The 23,741-nt window shown below is 40.1% G+C and overlaps 1 protein-coding gene across 6 annotated transcripts in view; it reads left to right on the top strand.

The window, feature by feature from the left end:
• MTUS2 (microtubule associated scaffold protein 2) overlaps positions 1-23,741 on the top strand; it is a 577,843-nt gene that overhangs the window by 178,402 nt on the left and 375,700 nt on the right. For all 6 annotated transcript variants that reach the window (XM_055317371.1, XM_055317370.1, XM_055317369.1 and 3 more), the window contains 2 exons: positions 2,201-4,678; positions 9,963-10,203. In XM_055317371.1, coding sequence (XP_055173346.1) covers positions 2,441-4,678; positions 9,963-10,203 — 2,479 coding nt within the window. In that variant the 5' untranslated portion in view covers positions 2,201-2,440. The remainder of the gene's footprint in view (positions 1-2,200; positions 4,679-9,962; positions 10,204-23,741) is intronic.

A 23,741-nucleotide genomic window follows, 5' to 3' on the forward strand; every position in this document is an offset into this window, starting at 1 on the left:
TTTCTGGTGGAAGAAGGATTGTAATGCACTGCTCTAGAGAGGCAAATCTCCACTCTGGGCTAGTTTGGTGGTAGCCCTGCATGGAGGGCTGTTGGGTTGCCAAGAAAGTTGATGGATCTCCTGACACAGGGGTTTTCACTCTAGCAGTAGGGGCAATATTTGGAAGACTATTAAGCATCATAGAGACTACGAGCCTATAAAATCTTTAAACTCCTTTTGGACCTAGAAGTTAATTAATGGATTTTTTCCAAGATAAAATACCATTTACTTCTAAGGTCATCATTCTTATTTTTTTATAGTAACAGATGTGAAGCACATGAAAATTGCATGCCTCACTCTGGGAAAATGCACCTCACGTGGGTGCAGTTAGCACAGTTCATTAACATATTTATATGTATTGTTTGATAATACAGTCCTGTATTATGAGTCTGAATTTGTATGATCATCTCGGGAGAAGAGTCCACATTCTGTGCAGATGGAAGAGTATAAAGGCCCCAAAGCAGGGAAGGAGGTGACCAATAAATGTGAAGGATGAGGACAGTGTGCCTGCAGTCTGGAGAGTAAGAGGATAAGTAGTAGGAGATGAGGCTGGAAAGGTGTGTAGGGGCTGGATCATGCAGGCCCTGAAGGCTGGGATATGATTTCCTCCAACTTCTTATTTTGAAAATGTTCAAAACTATAGTTCTAGGTGTTGTAGAGTGGGTCACCTAAATTTGCCAATTATTATCCTTTGGTATAGTTCAGTTTTCTCTTTCTCTCTCATACACACACACACACACACACACACACACACACTTCTCTTTGTTGAACCATTGGAGAATAAGTTAGCATATGCCATGTCTAAAGCATGTCATGTTTTAAAGCACATATCTTCCAAGAGCAAAGAATATCTTGGATATATTCACAATACTAAGAAAGTTAACATGGATAAAATACCTTTACCTAATATACAATCTGTATTAAATCCTTAATTGTTCCAATAATGTCCTTTGTTAACTTTTTTTTTTGAGAGAGAGAGAGAGACAAAGGGAGAGGAAGAGAGAAAATCTTAAGCAGATTTTACGTGGAACTTGAGGCAGGGCTTGATCTCACCATGCCTGAGATCATGACCTGAGCCAAAATCAAGAATTCTATGCTTAACTGACTGAGCCACCCAGGTGCCACTAGCTTTTTTTTTTTTTTTTTCAATCGAAGATCCAGTCAAGGAGCATGCATTGTATACAGATTATACACTGGCATTTTGGGTGTATAGGCCAGTTATTTTGTAAAATGTCCATCGGTTTAAATTTGCTTGATTACTTCCTCATGATTAAATTCAGGTTGAACATTTATAGCAAAAATACTACATAGGTGATGTAAGCACTGAGAACTACGTAACATCAGGAGCACATGGTATCAGCTTCTGTTATTGGTTTTAAGATTGATCACTTGGTTAAGGTGATATCTACCATATTTCTTCATAGTAAAAGTAAAAATTTTCCTTTTATAATAAAGTAATCTTGGGGTGCCTGGCTGGTTCAGTTGGTTGAGCATCCAGCTCTTGATTTCGGCTCAGGTCATGATCTCAGGGTTGTGAGATTGAGCCCTGCATCAGGCTGCATGCTGAACATGGAGCCTGCTCAAGATTCTCTTTCTCCCTCTCCCTCTACCTGTCCCCCACTCCCAGCTCATGTGCACCTGCTTTCTCTCTCTCTCTCTCTCTGAAAAATAATAAATAATCTGGAGAATGGTACCGTAGGATTCTGTGAATATCCTGTTCCCCAACAAACATTCACCTGATGTTTTTCACAGCCATTGGTAGCAAGATAATTATTACTTTGGTGATTACAAAATGGTGACTTTTTTTTCTAACTGTATGATTTTTCTTATGTTAGTTGGTATTATTCTGTGAAGAAGAACTTTTCCTTCTCCTCCAGCCTTTTATATCAGTATAAGGATTGAACCTGTGGATTTTTTAAATTTGAATTTAAGATTTAATATGTTTTATAATCCATTTCTAACATTAATCATTTTATGTTTTAATTTCTCCATAGTTGGCCAGCAGGCACCCTATCAGAAAGGTTTCGGAGAAATTTATGGACTGAGTGAATGAAATAATAATATGAAAATGATGAATAAATTGTATTTTCCATGCTTTTTTCTCCTGAGAACCTCTATTTGTCAGTGCCAATAACATGATTTTATTTTTATTTTTCTCTAGGTCTTATGGACTAATTGGCTCTCATTCAGCAGGAACCTAACAGATAAGTCATCCTGCTGTATGTCAAGACAATGCTTGGTTTTAAGACTGCTCTGAAAATGATTAAAGTGGTATTGCAACGTGACATTGTCAGGGGGCAACAAGCAGCTTGAGAATTTCCCATTAATCAAATAGCCTTGAAGGAAGCTTCTCTCCATTAGGTAGGACTGCATGGCCAGCAGCCCCCACTGAAGGGTGAAAATGAGTGTCCCAGTGGCTCCGAAGAAATCATGTTACGCTCAGTTGCGGGACAACAGAAATGGAGTGAAAAATAATAATGAGAGTATCCTAAGTCTGGGGGATACAAATGCCAATCAAATCATGTTGGAGGTCAGTTCCTCTCATGATGAGTCCGAGACACGTGACCTGACAGATGAAATTGGAAATGCAAATTCAAGCGAGCCAGAGAATAGTACCCATTTCAATAAGGAATTTCACCAATTTCAGGGCTTTGGGAAAGGATCGCAGGCTGGCCCTATCAGTCTGAAAGATTTTAAGTTTTCCCTGACCGTCCATGGAGGACTACATGACGAGCACACAACGGAGAGAGGCACAGATATCCTCCAGACCCCTCGCAGTGTTCAGGGACCAGGTCTGTCAACTTGGAGGAATGTTATGGCTGAGGCCAGTCCAGAGGTTTTGACTAAAAGGGATGCTGAACTTCCCCGGCATGCTCCTAAGGATAAGTTGGCAAAGACCCTTGACAATGAGGAATTGAGAAGACATTCTTTGGAAAGAGCGAGCAGCTCTGCCGTTGTAGCAGATGTTCCCATGAAGGAGCACGGTGGGAGCCTTGGTGGGAGCCTGACCTGGCAGCGTCTGCAGCCTGCGCCACTGGACTCCCCTGAAGCCCTGCGTCCTGAGCCCAGTGGCAGGGAGGGGCCGCAGAAGATCTTGACAGCCCCCTCTCGAGGAGCAGCTTCTCCTCCAGCTGACAGTACCTCAGAAGGAAAGAGCGTGTGTCATCCTAAACCATCTACCTCAGCAACCAAGGAGACCACCCCTGTAGAGACCCAGAGGGAGAGGGCACAGGGCCCAGACTTGAGCAATGAGAGCACATCACATTCTGCCCATCCAGAGCCTGGTCTGGATTCAGCCTCAGCACTGAAGGGGGTCCTGAGGAAGCCAGAAGCACAATTAGGTCAGGGGAAGGGAGAGCTCAAGCCAGAGCTGAAATTTGTCCAAGCCAGGGCTGTGCAGGAGTTCAAGGCAATCCAGGCCGAGTGTCTGGGGTGCCCAAAGGAAGGTGGCATGTTACCCCTCGAAAGAAAGGATCCAGGTGGGAAAGCACAGCAGGAGGCTGCCACCGGGGCACGTAGTCTGTCACACAGCAGTGTGCACCCCATTGGTGTGGGAAGAGGCAGGAGTGAGCAGGACAAGAGAGCAGGCCACCTGGGTGAGGAGGATTCTCTCCAGACCACGCCCACTCAAGGCCCTGCTTCCTTGGCAGCTGCTGATAAGCAGCCCTCTGGCAGCATTTCAGCAAGCACAGCTAGGAAGTTGGATGAAGTGGCGTCTGGCAGCATTTTGTCAGGTGATGGGCATGTATCTTTTATTCCCTATGACCTACCTGACAGCAGGCCCTCAGATGTCAGTGAGGAGAGAGCACTGGACAGTGGGAACGTAGACAGTGCTGCGGCTTGTGCTTCAGACCCTTCTGTTGGAGAGAACAGCCCGGGGGTCCCTGAACCCCTTGGCCCTCAAAGCAGCAGCCCAGAAGTAGGTGACCACAAAGAGAGCACGACATCTGTCGCGGAAGATAGGAACATTCTAGAAAAGGCAACTGAGACTGAAAGCACCCTGGGGAGAGCAGGGGCTCTTCTCAGTGGCCCGGCACCCCTCCATCCAGAGACAACTGTGAATGTGATCCACCAGCCTCCACCACCTAGTGGCGGTGTTCAGGACCTAGGCGCATTGGGTGCAGATGCCAGGTCATCCTCAGCCACTGCACCCCCCACTGACAGTGCATGGTTGTTGAACACCCCCCCGAAAGTGCCTGACAAGAGCACCTGCCCCAGTGGGATCCCTGAGCCTGTCTTCCTGCATCCTGAGGACACCCCTTCCTCACAGGAGGGAGTGGAGAACCACCAGGTTGAAAAAGTAGAAGAGAGGACAGAACCCAAGCCCATCATTCTGCCCAAGCCCAAGCATGTGAGGCCCAAGATCATCACCTACATCCGGAGGAGTCCTCAGGCCCTCAGCCAAGTGGACACTTCACTGCTTCCAGTGGGGCTTCCTTATGCTCCACCCACATGTGCCATGCCTCTTCCCAAAGAGGAGAGGGCAGCAAGTGGTGAGCTGAAGCCGCCTGCCAGTCTCTATGAGAAATACAAGCCGGACTTGCAAAAGCCACGAGTGTTCAGTTCTGGGTTGATGGTGTCTGGGATCAAGCCCCCAGGGCACCATTTCAGTCAGATGAGTGAAAAGTTTTTACAGGAGGTAAGAGATTGTCATTGTGATATGATCTTTAAGTTAAACACTGTAAAGTTTGTAGATGTTTTCTTTGGGAACTGTGAACACAATGTCCTCCCTTAGCAAATTGCAGATTTTGATGAATACACTGGCACAGAAATGGATGTTCTTAACTAGAGGGAGGAGCTTGTAGACAAATGGACATTTTTGATGAGGAGAGTGTGATGATCGTGGTAAGGTACAGCTGACATCTAAGGAGACTCATTTAAATTCCACTCACTATAATACATGTGAGGTTAATTAAGTATGCACTTAAATTGGCTTCCATGTTTAAGTGAGCATAAGTCTTATATAAACCAGATCAGTGGGGGGAGGAGGGTAAGTCTAAAATAAATATATTGTTCAAAGTGGTCTGACTTCATGCTCTCAGGGGGAATATTTTCTTTATGGAAGGATCTCATATTCATACATGGGAAAAACACAGTGGGTAGCAAATAATGTGTTAGGCATGGGCTCTTTGTTTTGAGTCAAAATAATAATTACAACTGACATTTAGTTGAGCACCTACTATGCTTCAAGCCCACACAACATTTCATCTTTATCTATCTTCACTAGTCCTTGTAGTGATTTTCTGGAAGTCGAGATTATAGTTTTTATCATTGTCTAGATGAAGAAACAGCTTTGGAGGGATTTATGTAACTCAGCTAAAGCCACAGAACAAGGATAGTGTGGAGATGTTCTTCTATGCCCTCCCAATTTTGTGACTGGGCTGTCCTTTACATTTCTGGGTGCTGTGGTAAGTTGTCCTCCCAGAGCTCAGAAAGTAGGTTTGTCTCCCAAAGCAACCTCCTCATGGCAGCTAGGCAAGTGTTCAGTTAGAAGGAAAGCCAGGTCAGATCACTCCTCTCCCTAACATCCTTCAGGTCAGCCAGGCCACTCAGAACACAAGCTTAAGCATGTAGGATGGCTCAGCTTTTAGAATGGACTCAGTCTGTCTCTCTAACCTCCCCAACCCCCTCTCCTTCCTTGGCTCACCTCCTCTCCCTCTTCTGCCTCAGGATCTTTGCACTTCCTTGTGTTTAGAATTTTCTTCTTCCAGATATCTCAGTGGCTGTCACCTTTATTTTCTATTTCTGTTCAAGTGTCACTTTATTGGAGAGACACCTCACCTTCTCTGAGACCCCTTTCCTTGTTGATTTTTTTCTTAGTGCTTATCTCCATCTGGTGTATATACTTTTTCTGTTTTTGGTGCATCAACTAGAATGTAAAATCCATGAGAACAGGGAATTTTTTTCTGGTTTTGTTTTTGTTTTGTTGTTCTCTGCTGGGTCCCCAGAGTTTAGAACAGTGTTTGACATAAATACGTGGTCAGTAAAATGTTGAATGACAGCAGAATTAAGAACTCATGTATGTTGGCTCCAAACAAAAGGCAACTGAAGCTTCTGAGAGATAGAAAACCTAAGTCCAAAGTTGGACCTTAGGTTGATTGAATATACTGACATATTTACAGAGTGTACTGATTACAGTAGAAGTTGTCAGCTCTTACACAGCAAAAGAGGTGAATCTATTCTAAGCAGCAGATCTTGCCCAAGGCTAGCACTCACTTGCCCCAGCAGCTGATCATCTGTTTTGCCCTGGGGCAGTCTGTGAGCTCTACATCACACAGCTCCCTCGCTGTCTCTGACTCTGGGCTTGCTGGAGAGGCTTCCCACCTCCCATCTCTGCAGAGAGAACACCAACTAGAGAGTCTGGGGACTCAGTCTTTTTGGCAGGGGCTCATTTCGCCATACAGGGCTGCATGCTGTCCTGTTTTATGTAGGCTTCTCACATAAGGGCCTACAGCAAAAGGATGTTCTGGCCAAAGGACATTAAGGGTCTGGCTGTGTAGCAGTGGCATGTTACACAGTGGACAGGTTGCCATTCTGGTCTTATACATCAGTCTCTGAGCTTGGTTAATGAGTTTTTCTCAAATTTCTAAAACCTTAACCATGACCTCCAAGGCTAAGGATTAGGCTCTGACTTTAGGCTCTTTGCTAAGGCTGGGGTGCTCCAGTGTGAATGCTTGTGTGGTGTTATTAGTTCTGAGAGTTTTGGAGAGGCCCCATTGGTGGGGACGACAGTGCCCCTGAGCACCAGCCACTCTGGGGACTGTTTCCTGCACAATCGAAGTGTCCAAGGCCTAGGCCCTGTCTACAGGCTACCAGACTGAGCAGAGAAGCCCCATGGGTCCTGGGCTAATTCCTGCCATAATCCTCTTTTAATCGATAGGCTGGCCCTTGGCCTTTGCTCCTAGAGCTGCTACTGGATGTAAGCCTGTGAGTCCCCTTCCTGTGTTCAGGCTTGATGCAGGGAGGTTCCAATGCCCTTCCCCTGCCAGTGTGCCCTGCCTGGTTGGATGGATTCAGCCAGTCTCCAGGGAAATAGCACATTTCTGACTAGTTGCAACAGAAGTATTTTTCCATTGTAGAAGTCCTATATCTTTTTAATAATGGAAAAGTCTTAACAGTACAAACCCAAACCAGCTTCAGATTCTTTCATCATTATTGATAGATTCCTGCTGGTTAGCATTAGTAGAAAAGAGTAAGTCAGAGTAAGGGCTCTTCTGAGAGAGGGCATCCCTTCTCTGTTGACAGGAACAATACAGGCATTTAGAGCTTCCTGAAGTGTCTTTGAAGATCACCTTGGACTTACCCATGCCAGGATGATAAAATGTGCTTACTTCTTTAGACCGTTTTCTGCTTGCACCTATCCTGAGGACTTTGGGGCATTTCTTCCTACAGATGCCTTGGGGAATCCCTTTTCATTTTTGGTATAAGGAGGTGGGAAGAAGGGAGCAGGGGTGAGAAGTCAAGGATGAGGTAGTGTACTTGCAACATGATCAGGGCTGGTCTCCCTTCCTACTCCCAAAATACAGGTACATATGTATGTATTATGTGAGTATCTATCCAGACTTGAAGGAACTGGTCTATGCAGTTGTGGAGGCTGGAAAGTCCAAAGTATGCAGAGTGGGCCAGCAGGCTGGAGACCTAGGGAAGAGGTGACACTGCAGTTCAAGTCCAAAGGCCACCTGCTGGCAGATTTCTCTCTTAAAGGGGGCAGGGGGGTCAGTCTTTTTCTATTAAGGCATTCAACTGATTGGGTGAGGCCCACCCACATGATGAAGAATAATCTGCTTTATTCAAGGTTTACTGATTTAAATGTTGATTTCATCTTTAAAATATAAACATCTAGAATAATCTTTAACCAAATATCTGGATCCTGTGCCCTAACCAGGTTGTCCAGATTAACCATCACAAGTCCACTCTCAGTAGCTATCTATAAAAGTGGCTTCTCAATGAAGCCTCCACATTTACCCTGTGTCTGCCCAGCCCAACCCACTGAAAGCAGGACAGGGAAAATGTGAAGGGGGCAATCTTGTAAGAATTTAATTTGTTTGTGTACCTTGATTAATTCTAGGAGTTTGAAATCACAAGGATTTTTAGTTTGTTTTCAAAATTATTTCTCTAAAAATGTTCCATTAGAGAAGGAGGGGAAAAAAAACATTTGGAGTTAAGTGCTATGTGTTCATAACTGTGCAAGGCCACCTGTTGTATTTTGTCAATAAAGAGAGAAATGAGTGTGAAGTTTTTTTTGTAGATTCCCTTGTCTTATCAAAAATAAACAAATTAGGCATACTTTTCACCTTCTTAAAGAATTTGTTACATCTTATCAGAGACCAACCACCCAGCAAAGTGACAGGCTCTGAAGTGACTGAAATCATTAAGGTCACTTCTGAGCGACAGCATCATGAGTTTTTGATTCTCCAGTTTCAAAGAACTGAGTAATTACCAAAATCAGCATATTGCAATCCTGAAAATCTAACAGATGTAGGACAGAAATCATTTCTTTGTGAGAGCACATGCTAGAAGCAACAAGCAGTGGCACCAGCATTTAAGAAACTACAATGAAAAAATAGAGGAACATAAATATAATAAAAAAGCCAAAGGTCGATAGTAAAGAGGGTAAGCAAGGAATGCTAAAAATTCTATCAGAGAGCAGAAATAGAATGTTTCACAAAATGTAATTTGCTATGGCCTGAATTCGGTCTATCCATTAAAGCAAGTATGCATATGTTATAATGCGATTATGATAAAGCTTTAAAGGCCTAATCTTTTGTTTCAATAATGTCAGTTTAAGGAGAACTTTTGTATCTGTTTCAACATTAAAAGAGTATCAAATTAAGAGTTTTTCTCTTCAACAGCTTGGATCAAAGCCATGTAGCCCCTCTTACAGAATATTGTTAAATCCTTGTGATTCCTGAATAGATAAATGTTTGACACATAAAATGTATTGTGATTTAGAGCAGAGTTAACAGATGTATCTTTTCGTAGATAGCCTCAAGCACTATTTTTTTAAACTTGGAGGAAATAAAGATTATTATCTTATTTTTTTCATTTTTAATATGAGGAAATACTGATAATATGAACAGGCTTTGTCAGCATAGAATTACAAATATAAAAGGTATATTGGTTGTGTCCTAGCCCAAACTGTTAACTTTAGGAAAAGTAATGGGATTATTATGTTATTAACTTTAAGTAAGAATAAAAACATGAGTCCTTTAGTGAATAAATATTTATTGACTTTATGTTCTAGGCACCATTCTAGGTGCTAGGCATTTAGCAGTCAGTAAGATTCTGCCCTAGGATTTCCACTGTAGTGAAACTTGTCAAACATTCATGGACACCCCACTTACTGGGAAAGACAGATGAGGTGATTCACAGTCTCTGGTTTTAATGATGTAAACAGATTGTAGAGGCCTGAAAACATATTTTTCCATCAACTGGTCTATTTTTCCAAACAAGCTTTTCTCTGCATTAGCAGTGCATATTTTATTTCCCAAGTAGCCCAGTAAAGACTTAACATAAATTGGTAAAGTTCAACTGCTTCAGAGTAGGTTGCCATAAAAATCATGCCTTTTCTCATTAGGAATAATGAAACTTTCATAAGTCTTTGAACATTTGCTAAACTCTTTCCTCACTTTATTGAGATTATGTATTTATAGATGGCTACTTGAGCAGATTTCAGTGATTTTGTAACAATCAAATTTAAAAATCTTGTATAGTACGTTTTTTCCCCAGACCTGAGAGGTCATCCAGTTGTGTTGTTAACTTAGAGATGAAGACCCTGGAGCCCAGAGAAGATAAGTACTCCATGATGGAGCAACTCCATGGTGCCAGTGTGGCCATTGCTGGAGCCCTGCTCTCCTAACCACATTCCATACTCATCTCACGATGTAGGCTTCTCTGATTAAGCTTCTGGTCATTTATCATAGGTTACAGAACGCCCCGGAAAAGAAGAATTTTGTTCTCCTTCCTATACTCATTATGAAGTTCCTCCAACTTTCTATCGATCGGCCATGCTCCTGAAGCCCCAGTTGGGATTGGGTGCAATGTCCCGTTTGCCATCTGCAAAGAGCAGGATCCTGATTGCGAGTCAAAGGTCCTCAGCAGGTGCCATCCACCCACCAGGACCCATCACAGCAGCTGCCAGCCTCTACAGTTCTGATTCTGCAGGTAAGTGATCCAGCAGTTACTACCTTTTCCTGCTGCACTTTTATTTTTTTATTTTTTAAAATATTTTATTTATTTATTCATGAGAGAAAGAGAGAGAGAGAGAGAGAGAGGCAGAGACACAGGCAGAGGGAGAAGCAAGCTCCATTCAGGGAGCCCGGACGTGGGACTCGATCCCGGGTCTCCAGTATCATGCCCTGGGCTAAAGGTGGCGCTAAACCGCTGAGTCACCTGGGCTGCCCTCCTGCTGCACTTTTAAATAGTAATTATCTAAAATGGCAGTAACTGGCTGATATAAGAATGCCTCTCACTCTCGAAAGTCTTTTTCTGCTATTCCATCTGCCTGTTGATACAGGTATTCATCAAGGCTCCTCCGTCTGCATCAGTCATCCTCCACATTATCTCTGAACGGGTGGCCTTTGCAACCACCTCCTCACTTCTTGTGGTTTCTCCTTTCTCTGTTTGTTACAGCCTGTAGATCAGAGGCCAGAGGAGTTTTTCTGTAAGGGGTCAGATAGTAAATATTTTAGGCTTTGTGGGCCGTTATGGTCTGTGTTGTAACTATGTAGCGTGCAAGCAGCCGCAGACAGCACATCAGTGAATGAGTGTGGCTGTGTTCCAAAACAGCTTAATTCACAAAAATAGAGAGGGGGCTGGATTTGGCCTGTGGGTTGTAGTTTGCCAAAGAGATTTTCCTACAGCCCAGCACTGACCATGATCACAAAGCTGGGCCACTCCATAATGGCTTACAGATAGGCTACACCACCTCTCCCAGCCCTGTCCTCCTGCTCCACCATGGCTGGCCAGTGTCACCCCCTAAAGTTCACTGCACTGCCTTTTTTGCTGTCTCCATTCTTCTGCTCATGTGGTTTCCTCTAGTCTTTATGTATTATTTTACTATAGAAATAATACACTCCAGTATAAAGCATTTTGAATATAGAAAAATATGGAAAAGGAAGTAATACTGTTTAACATATTTTTAGCACCCAGCCAGAATTACTAATATGGAGTTGTTGTTGTTGTTTTTTTTCCTGGTGTGATCTTTTCTGTGCATTTTCCAATAGTTACAATGATACTGAATGTGAATTTCATTTTTTTCTACTAATAGCATACTATAGGCATTTCCTAGGTCATCTGTGTTTCAGAAATATTATGGCAGCATAATATTCTGTTTTGTTCATTTATTTGACAAATTTGGGATACTTATTATGTGCCAGAAGTTGTAAATTAAGGACTGCAGTGGTGAAGAAACCAGAGAGCTCCTGCCTTTACGCATCTTACAGTCAAATGTATGAAGTGAACAAAGAAAGAAAAAAATAAATACATAATTATAAATATGAAAGCAGGGAATATATTGTTTTAAGAAATTGCAGCCAGAAGAATTATATGGGTGAGATGGAGGTGCTACTGGGACAGCCTCTTGGAGGAAGTGGGAAGGACAGGAGAAGGTGGGGAATCGTGTCAAAATTGATTTAGTCATTGCCCTACTGGCAGTTGAATTCTGCTTATTCCATACTATTTCAATAATGTGATTTGAATCTTATGTGTATACTTATTTGTCTTCTTTCCTATTATTTTCTTAAGCTAGATCATTTGAAGTGTAATGACTGGATAAAAGTATATCTAAACATTTTTTTAAGGCCAAGGATTTTTTCTATAAAACTTGTAACAATTATTTTCATACCAATGTCTCTTGAAAGTGTTTCTTCTTGCCATACCTTTGCCAGTATTATTACCACTCCTCCTCTTCCTATTATTATTATTATTATTATTATTGCATTTCTTTTATTATTAGTAGAAGGGAACTTCTTAAAACCTATTTTTAATTATAATATTTTATGATCTTTCATTTACTGAGTTATTTATTGATGAATAATAATTTTTAACTCATTTTTAATAGTTTTTTTTTATAAGGACTTCCATAAAAATCAAATTATTTTTAAAAAAACTGCAGTGGAAGGTGACTCCCTGACTATGGAGATGCTACCTAGAGAAGAGGAGAAGCTGGTTTAGAAGAGGAGATTAGGAGCTAATTCAGGACACGTTACAGCTGAAATGCCTTTAGCCATCCGATAGGATAAAGCATTGCATCTAGGACACCACAGTTGAGAGGACAGGGCTGGCTGGAGATCTGAAAGTATTAGTTGTCAGCAGATGGCCTGTCTTTTTTTTTTTTTTTTAGATGGCCAGTCTTTAAAGCTATGATACTCTCCTCCACTAGGCTGCCACTCTTTCCAGCATGATTTCGCCTCCACATTCACCAGTAACTTACAAATTTGATGCAGACTTGAATTATGAGCTTTGAAATAGCAATGATGTAACAAATGTTGGTAGTTTTACTTTATGTGTAAAACTTGGAAAAACTTAAAATTACTAAAAAACTTAGTTGACATTTATTTAACAATAGTCAAGTTTTTGAGTAATGAAAAGTCTTTAAGAATATACTACTTGCATAAAAGTGCCATTTTGCAGTATGGGCAGGCGGATTGAGCTCCTTCTGAGGATGGCTTATTTGTGTTCACACATTTGTGATGAGGGTGACACTTTTCAGAGTTCAGCTTAGCACCCAGAAATACACATATAAGGGACTCCTCCACCCCTGCTTCTTCAAGACTCCAACCCTTTTTCTAGGGTTCCTGGGTATCTTAATTTAGAGAGATGTGTGTCTACATGGATAATCATTAGGGACCTAGCAAAACCTTGTAATGATGATATGAGTCACTCCTACAGGACACTGAAAATGTGAAATTCTTTCTTAGTGCTGTTGGAAGGATCACCAGGCCTAGACTCTGAGACAGACAATGAGAAGTTCTTACTCCAGAGACTGGGGAGCTTTGGTGGGATGACTGTGCTCTCACTAGCTCTTGGGCCCTGGAGCCAGGCCAGTGGCTCTTTGCTTGGCCTGCTTGAATTATTCCAGGTAGCAGGCCCTTTCTCTTCTTGAGCAACTTTGCTTGAGTCCCCCAGAGTACCAGGACCTGCACTAGCAATATACCTGACTCATTTATTTCTTTTCTTCAGAAATCCTTCCATTTTTCTTCATGGGAAGAAAGAGATATTCCCTTTCTCCTCAAACACTATCATTTTTAAAAAAAAATTCATGAAGGTCCATAAAATGCAGAGCCAAAGTCATTATATGCCCCCCCCCCCCCGCAAAAAAAAAACAACTATTAATAGTGTCTCTTAATTTGAGAACTAGGAGGGCTTACCTTTCAGACTCTCCAAAGAAATGAAGGGAAATATCTACATACCATCCTTCTGGAGTAAAAAGGACAAAGAAAATCCAGACAGGTAGGATTCTGAACAGCAGTCTGAATGCTCACCTACTCTTATACCCTCCTGTTGACCACCTCTGTAATGGAGTCTCTTATTTTGTTCCTTCACTGCAAGACATATTCCAGCCAGGGGGAATGTGGTTCACTCAAGACTAGAATTCACAGAGCTATGGAGAAAGAGAAAAGTTAATTCCTTTGTTCTGTAATCCCTGATTGCACATTTACTGTGTTAGTCTAAATCACAAAAGTAAGTGTGGACAGATATAGCTACATTAAAATGGACTTCTTTTTGATTTGAAGCACTCAATTAAATCAAGAAGAAAAACATCAAGATTCCAAAAGATTGATCATGAAAGGACATAAGCAATGAATTTAGGGGGGCCTGAGTAGCTCAGTGGGTTAAGTGGCCAACTCTTGGTTTTGGCTCAGATCATGATCTCAGGGTCCTGAGAATGGAGCCCTGCATCAGGCTTCATGCTCGCTAAGGGGACTGCTTCAGGATTTTCTCTCCCTGTGCTCCTCCTCTGGCTTGTGTGCATGTGTGCACACTTTCTCTCTCTCTCTAAAATAAACAAATCAATCTTAAACAAAAACAAAATGGGCATCTAGATGGCTCAGTTGATTAAGCATCTGCCTTTGGCTTAAGTCATGATCTCGGGCCCTGGAATTGAGTCCTGCATCAGGCTCCTTGCTCATCGGGGAGTCTACTTGTCCCACTCCCTCTGTCCTTCCCCCGACTTGTGCCTTCTCTCTCTCTGTCAAGTAAATAAAAATATTTTTTTGAAAAAAATCACAATGAGTTTAAAAATAAGAATATAGAACTGAGAAATATACACAAGTCTGAAGATCCCAAATACATAGTTCTGAAATTCAAAACCTATGAGAACAAAAGGTTTTCATTAATTCGGTGGCACTACCTGACCATAACCAGGGTGACTATTTGTTTGTTCATTCATATTGCTTTGTGTGAATATCTATGCATCTTGCTGCAGAAATCTTAAAGGAGTTAAGGGATGCTGCTGGAGGGTTATACAACACCTCTTCTGCCTACCTTGAGTTAGGTATGATTGTTGTTTTGTGTTAGAAGAGAAGAGAGTGAAACAATTTATGTCATGCAGCTTGTAAACTGTGGAGCAGAGATTTGACTCAAGACTGTTTCCATATTCATGTTCTTAGCCCCCACACTAGACTATAAACTTGAACTGCCTTTTAAATCTTACTACGCTGCAGTATTTTTATTTTTTAAAACAAGGATAAGACCAATGTTTGTGGATTTTTTGGCAAACCATGGTCCTTGGGCTGCAAAACTGTTTTGGTATATAAATTTTAATGGAACACAGCCACACTCCTTTGCTCTCCTTTTGCTTATGGCTGCTTTCAGAGTTGAGTCATTGTAATGGAGATAAGATGTTGCCCAGAAGCCTAAAATATTTACTGTGTGACCCTTTAAGAAAAAAGTTTGTTGATACCTGCCTTAGTATAATGCCAGTTATACCATTTAGGCTAAAGACTTTACAACAATCAGTCTGCAAGGTTGGGTGTCATGAGACTAAAATATAAGCAGCTTTACAGCTACCAACCATTAAAACCAGGAGAGAAACCATTAAAACAGGGAGCCTGTGTTCACATGCACAACCTCAGAGAACTAGACAGGAAGAACTCACCTTATGAAAATATGAGGGCAAGTAAAAGCCCCACCTGCCTCCATACTTCCTCCTCTCCTTATCACCACACACTGACTGTAGAACCTGGACCCCTAGAGAACACAGAAAGTATTTTCTTTCTCTGTTTACCTCCCTTCCTCTTATTATATTATTACCATTATTCCTCTTATTTCCACAATTAGGTGCCAAATGCTACCTGTTTAGTTCAATAGAAGGGCAGAGCCTGGGTATCTCCCTTAAGTGAGCCCTGGCCCCAGATAGGACCAGTCTTGGTACAATCATTTAAAGAAGCTCATTTCTGGGGGCACCTGTGTGGCTCAGTTGGTTAAGTGTCTGCCTTCGGCTCAGATCATGTCCCAGGACCCTAGGATAGAGACCCATATCAGGTTCCCTGCTCAGCGGGGAGCCTGTTTCTCCCTCTGCCCCTCCGTTTGCTCATGCTTTCTCTCTCTCTCAAATAAATAAATAAATAAATTCTTAAAAATAATAAAGAGGCTCATTTCCATTACCAAGAGAATAATAAGGCATTCTACTTTATATCTGTTTTGTATAAAGCAAGTGATTCAATTCCTAACCACTTGAACAAACTCACTTCCCTTTTTTCTCCTAGTCTCTCCTATTCTACAACTTTTCTGGAGCTCTTCTCTTTCTCCCCAACTCTCAACTCCCAGAAATGTTCCCAGTCTCCCCAGTGCCCACCCCAGTCATTGCTATCAGAATATTTTCAACTCCCCCTGCCATATAAGCAGCCTCAACACCGCTGGACCAGAGTAACAGTCAGTCTTCATTTCTGGCTCCACACATGTCCAGGGTCCCCTCAGGGGAAGAATGGAGAAACTCTAGATTTTCCAACATTATTTCTTGAGAATCTTTGAGTGTATAATATTTGTTTCTTTCTGGACTCTCTGGACTCATGCTCTCATGAGGTGATGGCTTCCTGTCTAGCTGCTTGTGTTAGAAGTGTGTTCCAAGCAGTAGAAACAGCACATATGAAAGCCCTGAGGAAGGAATGAGCTTGACATGGTCAGAGAACAGGGATAAAGTCAGCATGGCTAGAGTAAGTGAGAGATGAATAGTAGAAGTAGGGAGGTAGACAATGATCAGATCACATAGGATCTTAGAGGCCCTGGCAAGGAATTTGGGTTTGAACCCAAGTATGATGAGTAGCCCCCAAAAGCTTTAAACATGATCTGACTTATGGCCTACAAAGGTCATGTTGGGGGACTCAATAGAGCAGAAGAGGTAAAACTATAGTGGGTGACCAGTTAAGAGCTAGTATACTTGTACAGATGTAAGGTCCTGGTAGGTGGCAGTATAGAGGGAGAAAAGGATAGAATTGTTGGGATATATGTTGGAGATAGATCCAATATGATTGGACCTTGAGGGCGGGTGATGGGGAAAAAGTGGAGCCAGTGAGGACTTCTAGAATTTTGGCTAGATCAACTGAACTGGGTGGATGGTGATGCCATTTATTAAGAGAGATTGACTAGCCAGGAAAGTAGTACAAAGAGTTCTGTTTTGGTGGAGCAGTCACAGAAGCAATTAGACATGTGAGTCAGAATCTCCAGAAGTTAGCTCTGAAGGTTAAAACTTGGGGTTTAGCAGATGCTATTAAAGTCAAGGGAGTCAAGCCCATATTTGCAAGTAACTAGGAAGGTGGATCTTAAAAAGTTCTCATCATGAGAAAAAAAATTGTAACTATGTATAGTGACAGATGTTAACTGGACTTACTGTGGTGACCATCTTGCAACACATACACATTTCAAATCATTACTTCTATATTTGAAACTATTATAATGTTATGTCAATAATACCTCAATAAAAACAAAAGAAAAAGTCAAGGGAGTATAGCTAGAGAGCAAAAGACATCCCAGAATGAGCCCCTACATCCCAACATTTATAGAGTTCTAGCAAAGAAGAGCAGGAAGCAGCAACCAGGGTACAAAGTAGAAATCCAGGAGAAGGTTGTGTCCTGAAAGCCAAGAGAAGATAGTACATCAAAGAAGGAAGGAGTGGTCAATGATTTTGATCGCCACTGAGTTAGTAAGAGGACAGAGAAGGGAATAGTGAATTTGACAACCTAGAAGTCATTAGTTATCTTTACAAGAGCAATATAAATGTAATAATGGGGACAAAGGACTGATTAGCCAGATAGACAAAAGAAGTGACCCACAAGTGTAGTCAGTTCGTGCTTATGAAATGTAAGAAGCAAATAGCAGAAATGCTGGATGACACTTGTTATTTCGTGATTTGAGGGAATGAGAGTGATTTTGTTTTATTCAGAGTTCCTATAACATACTTGTAATAATTTGGGATCACTGCACTAATGTGCAGAATTTCCCTTAAAACTGCCTCTCTTTTGAATACTGATCCAAACAGAAACAACACTGTCAGCTGACCTCAGATGTGTTATGGGTCACACACACACACACAAAAATTAACTTTGCAGGTAATTGTTACTTCTATCTTATTGCCATCAATGTGCAAAATAGTATCTGGAATCATTTTCTGAGGTCTATTTCCTCAGTTTTAAGAAAATCAAAACAGCTAAAAGAGGAAGGCCTAGATAAGAAAGTTAAGTGAAAATGGTCCAGACAAATGAATAAAGTGTCTGGATGCCATACTGCCACATTTCAGAAGGGAAATAAAAGTTTAAGTTGTTTTCTTTTCTTTTTCTTTTTAAGATTTTTATTTATTTATTCATGAGAGACACAGAGAGAGAGAGGCAGAGAGAGAAGCAGGCTCCCTGCAGGGAGCCCATTGTGAGACTCAAACCCAGGACCCTGGGATCACTCCCTGAGCCAAAGGCAGATGCTCAGTCGCTGAGCCACCCAGGTGCTCCAAGAAAGCTGTGTTCTGAACAGTGTAAGATGCCTATTGCAAGACTGTGGGGAGAAAAGCTACTGTGTAATGCCTTAGTGAAAGGGATGGCTTGTTTTAAAGCTGAGCTTGTATATAGAATTATTTTAACAACCTAAGTATAATGATGACAAAGATGAGAATTACAACTGCAGTGATTTTTGTATAAAACAATATTTAATGTGCAAACAAACTTATGAGGTAGGTTTGTTGGTTTGTTTTTTTTTTCATTTTATTTTTGTGTTGTACAGATAAGGCTCAGGTGATTAAGTAATATTCACAAGGTCGAAATCTAGTAATTCAGAGTAATAGCATCCAAAATGAGATCTTTCTGGTAAACAATTTACATTATCAATCAGCAGGATGACAGAGCCTTGCCACTCACCTGCAGCTAGAGGGCCCAATTCACTCTTCCTCCGCCCCTCCCACCCCCGCAGGAAAATGCCAGGATCCAGTTTTGGGGGGTTTGCATGTCAAAGTTAATATACCTTTGCACACTTGTTATATAATTTTGTAACCACAGTGATGACACTGAGTCTTCTATTCTCCCTGAAATTTCTCTTCAGCCCATTATCAGACAGTCTCCCTTCCTACTGCTAATACTGGTCTGCCTTCCGTCATTGTAGAAAATATTTTTAGACTTTCATATAAGTGGAATCACACAATATATACTCTTTTTTTAATAAATTTATTTTTTATTGGTGTTCAATTTGCCAACATATAGAATAATACCCAGTGCTCATCCCATCAGGTGCCTCCCTCAGTGCCCGTCACGCAGTCACCACCCCCCCCCGCCCACCTCCCCTTCAACCACCCCTAGTTCGTTTCCCAGAGTTAGGAGTCTCTCATGTTCTGTCTCCCTTTTTAATATTTCCCACTCATTTTTCTCCTTTCCCCTTTATTCCCTTTCACTATTTTTTGTATTCCCCAAATGAATGAGAACATATAATGTTTGTCCTTCTCCAATTAACTTATTTCACTCAGCATAATACCCTCCAGTTCCATCCACATCGAAGCAAATGGTGGGTATTTGTCATTTCTAATGGCTGAGTAATATTCCATTGTATACATAAACCACATCTTCTTTATCCATTCATCTTTCGATGGACACTGAGGCTTCTTTCACAGTTTGGGTATTGTGGACATTGCTGCTAGAAACATCGGGGTGCAGGTGTCCCGGCGTTTCATTGCATTTGTATCTTTGGGGTATATACTCTTTTTGTATCTGTCACTCAACATATGTTTTTGAGATCCACCCATGATGTTGCCTTTATCCATAGCTCATTCCTTTTATTGCTGAGTATTGAATAGATGGATGTTCCCCAGTTTGATTATTCAATCACTACTTGATGAACTTTGTCATGTATTGGCCTGTATAAAAAATGAAAATACCATGAAAGTTCATATACAGATATTTTTGTGGACATATAGTTTCATTTCTCTTGAGCAACTACCTAGAAATGGAACTGCTGGGTTTTATAGTATATCCAATTTTAAATGAAAATGTCAAACTATTTTCCAAAGTGGTTTTCCTATCTTACATTGCTATGAGGAATATGTAAGAGTTCCAGTTGCTTCATATCCACAACAATATCTGGCATTGTTAGTCTTTTTAGTATTTACCATTCTAATGGGTATGCAGTTATATAAAACTATTTAGTTTTAATTCGCATTCACTAATAACTAATGATATTGGCTATCATTTTACGTGTTTATTTGCATTCATATATATTCTTTAGTGAAGTATTTGTTCAAATCCTTTGACCATTTAAAAAATCTGTTTTTCTTATTATTCAGTTGTAAAAGGTCTTTATATATTCTGAATACAAATTTTCTTTTACATGTATCTTTCAAAAATATTTTCTTCTGCTGTTTGTTTTGACTTTGAATTTTCTTCACACTGTCTTTCAAAATGTAGGCTTTTGATTTTGATAAATTCCAGTTTGTAGGATTTTCCTTTTATGATTTATCATTTTTTGTTTCCTATCTAGGAAACTTTGCCTAACCCAAGGTATCAAAGATTTTTTTCTATATTTTATTTACATAAAAGTTCCAATAGTTTTATTTTTTTTAATTTTCAGGCCTTTGATCTATTTTGAGTTAATTTTATATGTAGTTTGAAATATGAATTAAGGTTCATTTTTTTGTCACACGGATGTCCAATTTTTCCAACACCATTTCTTTAAAGTATTATCCTTTTTCCATGGAAAATAAACTGTATAAATTTAGTCTATTCTAGACTCTACATTCTGTTCTGTTGATCTACATGTCTCACCTTATGCCAATAGCACACTCTTCTGGATACTGTGGACTTGTAGTAAGTCTTGAAATCAGTTTGTGTAAATCTTACAGGTTTTTATTGCTTTTCATAACTGTTTGACTCTAATAAATTATCTAAATTTCCGTTCATATTTTAGAGTCAGCTTGTCAGATTCTAAAAAATATGTATGTACTTACTGTGGTTTTGATTGAAATGTGTTGTATCTAAAGATTAATTTGGGAAAAATTGAGATTTTTAGCAACATTAGATTTCTAATCCATGAACTTAGTATATCTCTTAATTATTTGGACCTTCTTTAATGAGTCTCAGCATGACTTTTTAGTTTATTGTGGACATTTTGGACATTAAAATAATCTTATATATTCATAGCATTATTCACAATATCCAAGAAGTGGAAGCTACCCAAGTGTCCCTGTATCCATGTATGAATGGATAAACAAAATATACATACAATAGAGTATTTTTCAACCTTAAAAAGGAAGACATTTTTGACACATGCTACAACATGGATGAACCTTGAAGGCATTATATTAAGTGAAATAAGGCAGTCATAAAAAGAAAATTAGTATATGATTCCACTTATATGAGGTACCTAGAATAGTCAAATTCATAGAGACAGGAAGTAGAATGGTAGTTGTCAGGGGTTGGAGAGGAAGAAATGGGGTTGTCGTTTTTTTGTTTTTTTTTTTTATTGGGTATAGAGTTTTAGTCTTGCAAGATGGAAAAGTTCTGGAGATTGGTTCCACAATAATGTGAATATACCTAACACTACAAACTGTACATTTAAAAATGGTTAAGATGATAAATTTTATGTTGTGTGTATCTTACCACAAGTAAAAACACTCAATGTTTTTTATTTTCTTTTATATTATTGCCAAGGTATTTTTTTATATTTTCAATTTCTAGCTATATCCTATAGATTTGGAGTATTTATATTTGTTATCACTCAGTTAAAAGGATTTTCTGATTTCTCTTGTGACTTTTCTTTTTTACTGTTGTGACATTTTAGTTTGTATTGTTAATTCTCCCATATTTGGGGATTTTTCAAAAACTCTTTTATTGATTATTGGTTTGATTCCATTGTGGCCACAGGACATACTTTGTCTAATTTGAGTTCTTATAAAGTCATTGAGGTTAATTTGATAACCAAAAATAGGCTTATGTTTGATGTATTATTCTATAAATGTTAAGAGAATCCACTCATTTGATAGTGTTATTCAAGACCTTTATAGTTTTACTATAATTTATTCTATCAATTACTTAGGAATGGTGAAATCAATAAAGGTAATTGTGTAGTTTAAAAATTCTCCTTTCAGTTATGCTAAATTTTGCTTCATATTTTAAAGTGCTATTATTGGGATCCCTGGGTGGCGCAGCGGTTTGGCGCCTGCCTTTGGCCCAGGGCGCGATCCTGGAGACCCAGGATCGAATCCCACGTCGGGCTCCCGGTGCATGGAGCCCGCTTCTCCCTCTGCCTGTGTCTCTGCCCCCCCCCGTGTGACTATCATAAATAAATAAAAAAATAAATAAATAAAGTGCTATTATTATTTGTATAAACTCATTTGGGATTATCATGTCTTTCTATCAAACTTACCCCTTTTCATTATGAAATATACATCTTTATCCCTGATAATATTCCTTGTTCTGAGGTCTATTTTGTCTAATAATAGTATAGAACTCTAGCTTTCTTTTGATTAGTATTTACCTGATAATTTTTTCCCATTATATTACTTTTAATATAGTTATTTCGGTTTTTCTATTTATATTCATTTTTTATTTTTATTTTTTAATAATAAATTTATTTTTTATTGGTGTTCAATTTGCCAACATACAGAATAAACCCAGTGCTCATTCCGTCAAGTGCCCCGCTCAGTGCCCATCACCCATTCACCCCCACCCACCGCCCTCCTCCCCTTCTACCACCCCTAGTTCGTTTCCCAGAGTTAGGAGTCTTTATGTTCTGTCTCCCTTTCTGATATTTCCCACACATTTCTTCTCCTTTCCCTTCTATTCCCTTTCACTATTATTTATATTCCCCAAATGAATGAGAACATATAATGTTTGTCCTTCTCCGATTAACTTACTTCACTCAGCATAATACCCTCCAGTTCCATCCACGTCGAAGCAAAGCAAATGGTGGGTATTTGTCATTTCTAATGGCTGAGTAATATTCTATTGTATACATAAACCACATCTTCTTTATCCATTCATCTTTCGATGGACACCGAGGCTCCTTCCACAGTTTGGCTATTGTGGACATTGCTGCTATAAACATTGGGGTGCAGGTGTCCCGGCGTTTCATTGCATCTGTATCTTTGGGGTAAATCCACAACAGTGCAATTGCTGGGTCATAGGGCAGGTCTATTTTTAACTCTTTGAGGAACCTCCACACAGTTTTCCAGAGTGGCTGCACCAGTTCACATCACCAACAGTGTAAGAGGGTTCCCTTTTCTCACATCCTCTCCAAAATTTGTTGTTTCCTGCCTTGTTAATTTTCCCCATTCTCACTGGTGTGAGGTGGTATCTCATTGTGGTTTTGATTTGTATTTCCCTGATGGCAAGTGTTGCAGAGCATTTTCTCATGTGCTTGTTGGCCATGTCTGTGTCTTCCTCTGTGAGATTTCTCTTCATGTCTTTTGCCCATTTCATGATTGGATTGTTTGTTTCTTTGGTGTTGAGTTTAATAAGTTCTTTATAGATCTTGGAAACTAGCCCTTTATCTGATACGTCATTTGCAAATATCTTCTCCCATTCTGTAGGTTCTTCTATTTATATTCAGTTAATTAATATATATATTGTATATTATTAGTTTCAGAGGTAGAGTTTAGTTATTCATCTGTTGCATATTACACCCAGTGCTCATTACATCAAGTGCCCTTATTAATACCCATCACCCAATTACCCCACCCCCTACTCCACACCCCTACAGCAACCCTCAGTTTGTCCTAGAGTTAAGAGTCTCTTATGGTTTGTCTCCCTCTCTGATTTCATCTTACTTTATTTTTCCCTCCCTTCCCCTATGATACTCTGTCTTGTTTCTTAAATTCCACATATGAGTGAAATCATATGGTAATTTCTTTCTCATATTGACTTATTTCACTTAGCATAATACCCTCTAGTTCCATCCACATCACTGCAGATGGTAAGATTTCATTTCTGATAGCTGAGTAATATTCCATTATATATATATACCACATTGTCTTTATCCATTCATCTGTCAGTGGACATCTGGGCTCTTTCCATAGTTTATTGTGGACATTGCTGCTATATATATTGGGGTGCAGGTGCCCCTTTGAATCACTATGTTTGTATCTTTCAGATAAATACCTATAGTGCAATTGCTGAGTTATAGGGTAGCTCTATTTTTAACTTTTTGAGGAACCTCCATACTGTTTTCCACAGTAGCTGCACCAGCTTGCATTCCCACCAGCAGTGTAAGAGGGCTCTCCTTTCTCTGCATCC

The sequence above is a fragment of the Nyctereutes procyonoides genome, unplaced genomic scaffold (assembly GCF_905146905.1).
Source record: "Nyctereutes procyonoides isolate TBG_1078 unplaced genomic scaffold, NYPRO_anot_genome, whole genome shotgun sequence".
Classification (NCBI taxonomy): Eukaryota; Metazoa; Chordata; class Mammalia; order Carnivora; family Canidae; genus Nyctereutes; species Nyctereutes procyonoides.